Source organism: Xenopus tropicalis, chromosome 9, assembly GCF_000004195.4.
Source record: "Xenopus tropicalis strain Nigerian chromosome 9, UCB_Xtro_10.0, whole genome shotgun sequence".
Classification (NCBI taxonomy): domain Eukaryota; kingdom Metazoa; phylum Chordata; class Amphibia; order Anura; family Pipidae; genus Xenopus; species Xenopus tropicalis.
The window spans coordinates 21,487,621-21,493,270 of record NC_030685.2 but is presented as its reverse complement, the minus strand read 5'-3'; the positions used below and the strand labels follow the sequence as shown (position 1 = coordinate 21,493,270).

Here is a 5,650-nt window from a genome sequence, read left to right as displayed (position 1 = left end):
TCTATTGCGCCACATTCATTTATCTGTAGAGTGCCAACATTTTGTGTATCATGGATTTATATTTATATAATCAGTCCCTGCTTATAGTCTAGGGCCCCTATCACATTTGTACACACTAGGGTCATTTTCATTACAAGTCAATTAACCTGGCAGATATGTTTCCATATGTGTCATGTTGCCTCCAACCTGGAACATTGGGTCTCTTCCCTTTGTATCAGTGTAAATGTATTGGTATCTCTTTGTATTAATTTGAACCTACCCTGTAAGGAAACACAGAAATCATAGTCTTCAAAAATAGCATGTTTTATTTTCATATATTTACATTGTTCTTCTAGTGTCATACATAAAGTTAGGCTTAATAACTAGGCAAAAGTGGCATTTAGCCAGGTCCATCAGGATAGGGGCGGCCACCATAAACCATAACTTTTGAATGCAGAATTGCCCAGAAATGGCAGACCATCGTTTTTATCCGGTGGCATGGCTCTTCAGCTCATCCTGTCATTTCTCCCCATTTCTGGATGGGGTTGCAGATGAGACGCCTGGTGGAGCTCGGCAGCAATGGCTTCTTCCTGGCCGAGGTTCCTCAGAGAGCTCAGTAGGGGGTTAAATGAGATTTCCTTTCCTTGCAGCTGCTCCGTCCCATACCTGGAAAATAAACAGAAATAATTAGATATAAATGGTCATTAAGGGGAACTACTGTGAAAATGTAATATCAGCTTTAACTCCTTGTAATAAGAAACTGTATAAGTATAATCAATAAAATCAGTTACAGTTTCTGACAAATCAAATTCCTCTTCTCTATCCCCCTCTCAGCAATCTGTCTCTTTCCATGCAGGAGTCAGAGTCAGAGTTTGATAGACATTTAGCTCTAATACCTCATGGTACATGCTCCCTTTGCCCAGACAGTGTATCAGAGCTGTCTATCAAAATAACGACACAAAGTTTTCCTATAGAGAGGCAGATTGCAGAGAAAGAGAGAGTGCAGTGTAACTTGGTAATTTCCATGAGATAAAGCTTATATTAAATTTCCATTTTCACAGTAGTTCCCCTTTAATTATAACCCAGGTTGATCTAATAGAAAATGTATTTTGAAAAACTTGAAATATATGAGAGCAGCTCCTTCCTATCCTGGGTTCCTAGGAGAGCGCAGGGGAGAACTCGATAAGATTTCCTTTGACCGCAGTCGCCTCCATCTCACTCCTGAGAAACAGAAACACAGCAGCAATTTCATCTAAACGCCCATTAAACCTGAGATACAAGTTGGTCCAATATGAAAATACATTTTGACTTGAAATATTGGGTGTGAAATGAAAGAGTTGGTTCTTACCTTGGTACTAGACCTTTTTTGGCTGATGCAGATGGAGACGTTTGTGTAGTAAACTGCAAGTTTTGCTGTGGAAACATTTGGAACTTTTAAAATGGCGCAATTATTTTTTTTTATTTAATACGTACATAAAATTTACTAATGGCTTTTAGTAACTGAACTTATAAAGGGTTTATCTGTAAGAACGTGGGCTCACCTGCAGGTACTGTTGTTCCACCATTAGGCTGTTCCTCCACAACTTGATGTCGGGGAATCTGATATCCATTTTGTACCAATGAGGCTTCTCATGTGTATCTGGGGCAGGCCCAGAGTGGCAATCTGTAGATTCTGGCAAATGCCACAAGGGGCTGTTCGGATCTCTGTACTTGAAATGCCAGGGTCTCTTTTGAATCTCAATCCAGAACTCTGCCCCTTAAGGCTGACGTACAGATACTTTGGTGCTGCCATTAGACTGTTCCTTCAGAAACTGATGACTTGGGGCATCTAATATTAACTTTAAGTCATTGAGGCTTCTGATTTGTATATGGACTGGCCCACCACCCGCCCTTTCCAGCCATATATCTGCCCCTTGCAATTGCCTCTCACTCAGCTGAATAGTCAAATCCTTCAAACAGCTCTTGTGCCTCTGGTGATATCGCTTCAGCTGGTGGCATTAATCCCCAGGCTTGGCATTCAGATTGCCTGGTACTCTCTGTAAGGCCACTGACATCTGGTTTAAATGGAGGCATCAGTTCTCTTTCAAGAAATTCTTCCCAATCAATATCCTGTAAAATAGGTGATATTAAATAACTACACACATGAAACATACAGATTACATACAAACACTGACAGATACAGGAGGTATAAAGGGCTGTGCTCATTAGAGGTCCTACTGTATTCCTGGCTTGATGCACAATAATTACAATATAAACTTACTTCAAAGAATTCATGGGCTTTAACCTCTTCAGCACCGGCCTCGCTGTATCCGAGGCGATCACATGGATTCTTCTCCAGTAACTACAAGAAATGTAAAAACATTGTTAAATTGACAGAACCATCAGGCCCCATCCCAGTCCCACAGCCAAATCATCATCCACTTACTCTTAGTATTAGGCACTGAGCTTCCTCTGACAATTCCTCTGTCAGGGCAGGTTTGTCATTCCTGATGCTCTCAAATAATTCCATGTCATCTTCTGCATCAAATGGGAACTGAAACATGAATTATTAATCCTTTATTAAACCAGTGTTCTAATTTAATATTATAAGTATTTTAAAATCCTATTTATCATTATAATGATAGTGATAGCTGATTTCTAGGCATTATGCTTACCTGGAACATGATCATGACATATAACACAACCCCAAGGGCCCACCAGTCAACGGCCCTGCTGTATGCCATCTCATCAATGATCTCTGGGGCCATGTAGCAGTTTGTTCCGCACCGGGTCTTACTGCGATCTCCATATCTGAAACCTTAAAGACAAGAAAACACAGTAAGATGATCTGTATCCCCTATCTGTGAGAGACTTCCCTCAGCTGCTTGCATACATACTGCACATACACAGATATATATATATATCATCCAAATCAACCCCAACTATTCCCTTATATGCTTTGCAATTATAACAAACGTTACCATCTTTGCTCAGGCCAAAATCCACAATTTTCAGATAGCCATGTACATCCACCATTAGATTTTCCAGTTTCAGATCTCTGAATTTGAAAAAATATGAAAATTGTTAAATAGTAGACACCATAGTGAGGGAAGACAGATATATTAGATAAATCACACCATTTTTTTTATTTTATATTAAATTATATAATTTGTACAGTGCTATAAGAGCTGTAACACTTACCTATGAACAATATTGTTCCGGTGCAATTCCTCCAGGCCGAGCACTATACAGGCAGTGTAAAACCTACATAAAGAGGAAAATAATTCAATGAGTGATTTGATTCAGGACATATATGTGAGTGCTACTCTATGGGGCTGATTTACTAACCCACGAATCCGACCCGAATTGGAAAAGTTCCGACTTGAAAACGAACATTTTGTGACTTTTTCGTATGTTTTGCGATTTTTTCGGATTCTTTACGAATTTTTCGTTACCAATACGATTTTTGCGTAAAAACGCGAGTTTTTCGTATCCATTACGAAAGTTGCGTAAAAAGTTGCGCATTTTTCGTAGCGTTAAAACTTACGCGAAACTTTGCACCTTTTAAGTTTTAACGCTACGAAAAATGCGCAACTTTTCGCGTAAGTTTTAACGCTACGAAAAATGCGCAACTTTTTACGCAACTTTCGTAATGGATACGAAAAACTCGCGTTTTTACGCAAAAATCGTATTGGTAACGAAAAATTCGTAAAGAATCCGAAAAAATCGCAAAACATACGAAAAAATCGCAAAATACCGATCATTACGAAAAAACGCAATCGGACTCATTTCGACCCGTTCGTGGGTAAGTAAATCAGCCCCTATGTGAATGTGATTGTCAGTGTGCTAGGACTCTCTGCCAGTCAGACACCTCAGTATTTCATATGGATCAACCCTGAATCCTAATCCCATCCCACTTACATGGCTTTTGATTCCTCAAATGCTCCTTGATGCTCGAGCAGATGGCACAGATCACCTCCAGGAAGATATTCCATAACAAAAAAGAGGTGATTCTCACTCTGGAATGTGGCGTATAAGGAAACCAGGAATGGGTGCTCTGCGCTGGTAACCTTCTGAAGGATTCGCTTCTCCTTGAATACACTGGGGGGAGAGAGTATAAAGCTGTCACTAAATGAACCCTGAACATTTACCACTTTTTGCACTTTGTTGAAAGTAGCAATAAACATTAATAATACTGACAATTCTTTGACATTTTGTTGTGCAAAAAAGACACCAAAAGTAAATTTTATATGACTAAATTAAAAATATCAGTAGAAAACAGAGAGCAGGTAATGACCGCTCTTTAACTGACCTCTTGATATCATTCTTGGCAATAATCCTCTCTTTCTTGAGGGTCTTTATGGCACACAGTTGTTTTGTGTCCTTGTACTCTGCCAGGAACACCTGGAATGAGACAGTAAGGTCAGTGCCTATGCTTTAGCAGGGTAATAACCCTTATTAGGGACACAGCAGCTCACCTTTCCAAAGGTGCCTTCACCCAATACTTTTCCCAGATTGAAGTTTTCCAGAGATCTGGGCATGGCGCTGAAATGAAACGTTACAGGCAGAGAGTTATAGTTATTTTATAATAATAATGGTAAACAGAATAACAGCAGAATACAAATAATAGTGAGAATATAGTCCAAACTAATACCTATCAGAGGGTCCTTCTGCGCCTAGTAGCTCAGCGACTGACTCTGAGCCATTGGAAGCTTCTTCATACTGTTACAGAACAAAGGGAATTATATATCATAAAAAGACTGATATATATGTGAAACATTTCTAAAGAATACATGGAATGTACTTACAGCTGAGGGGACACTAAAGGAGGTGACAGTGAAGTTTGCCACCGTGTCCTCTTCTGACTCAAATCCACCCTCCTCCTGTTCTAGGATCATTTGTCCAACAGTGTGAGACATTCCAACATCAGGAGGCTCAATCACTTCAGGAGAATCTATAACAAACAACATGGCATCATTAGCACTGTACCCTGTGATTGTTATTGTAACCAGGACCCCCCCAAAAAATATGTATAATCAGGAAATAATAGACTATAATATTCCCATAAATGGATAAGAGTATTGAGCTATGAAAGATATTACTCAATAGATAAGAAAGATTAGTGAATGCTAAACCTGGTTGTTATATATAATGTCACCCCATTTCTTATTGTTTTACCAAAAATATTAATAGTGAATGAGCCAGGAACTCATAGTATAAACATTACAGGTGCATATTAGTCTCTTTATGATCACACTTACCCATTAATGGCACCGGGTGGTCGGGCATCTCTACAGTGGCAATGAACTCCACCGGAGGCTCCAGCACATCAGTTATTTCATGAATCTTCACAAATATAGGTTCAAAATCGGAATAGTTCTGTAAAGGTGAAGACACGCAGAATATTAAATGACAGGCAGAATATTAAACAAACACACAAGGGCTCATTTATATATGTGGGCAATGTGCTGAGTACAAAAAAATCTGTTTGACCATTAAGTGACCATGTTAATTTTTGCCCAGTAAAATATTGTGTTTGCAACTATACACAAGCTATGCTATAACCTAAGTGAAAGTTTTATGCCCGGATGTGAATAGTGCACACTTTGCCCTGTGCCATTATGGGCATTAAGATGGTGGGCATGGGCATTCTCTTACATGCATATATTGAAAAAGAGAAGAGAATCCCTTT

General features: G+C 39.2%; 1 protein-coding gene across 3 annotated transcripts; it reads right to left on the bottom strand.

Annotated features, from left to right (window-relative positions):
• Nucleotides 1–287: 287 nt before the first annotated feature.
• On the bottom strand, nucleotides 288–5,650 carry LOC101732451 (serine/threonine-protein kinase N2). 3 transcript variants are annotated; one of them, XR_004220369.1, is made up of 12 exons: nucleotides 5,220–5,650; nucleotides 4,613–4,912; nucleotides 4,437–4,503; nucleotides 4,271–4,362; nucleotides 3,880–4,059; nucleotides 3,160–3,222; nucleotides 2,940–3,016; nucleotides 2,634–2,776; nucleotides 2,405–2,512; nucleotides 2,240–2,320; nucleotides 1,521–2,088; nucleotides 288–1,392 (listed from the first exon to the last, which is right to left on the bottom strand). XR_004220369.1 is itself a non-coding variant. In XM_031892814.1 (11 exons), exons 3-11 carry the CDS (start codon nucleotides 4,497–4,499, stop codon nucleotides 1,906–1,908), a joined length of 990 nt encoding a protein of 329 aa, XP_031748674.1. In that variant the 5' UTR covers nucleotides 4,500–4,503; nucleotides 4,613–4,912; nucleotides 5,220–5,650; the 3' UTR covers nucleotides 288–1,905. The 3 variants fall into 3 exon arrangements, 2 of the variants coding, with proteins under 2 accessions (XP_031748674.1, XP_031748675.1); XM_031892814.1 differs by having other exon boundaries at nucleotides 288–2,088; XM_031892815.1 differs by having other exon boundaries at nucleotides 288–2,088; nucleotides 4,613–5,650.

Bases quoted from the DNA above. Each gene is read 5' to 3' on its own strand.
- LOC101732451 (XM_031892815.1), bottom strand. From the start codon at position 4,499: ATGCCCAGATCTCTGGAAAACTTCAATCTGGGAAAAGTATTGGGTGAA. The intron at 3,017-3,159 runs GTAAGTGTTACA...TTTCAAATTCAG, and splicing joins CGGAACAATATTGTTCATAG to AGATCTGAAACTGGAAAATC. The intron at 2,777-2,939 runs GTAACGTTTGTT...CTTGTCTTTAAG, and splicing joins TTTTGGCCTGAGCAAAGATG to GTTTCAGATATGGAGATCGC.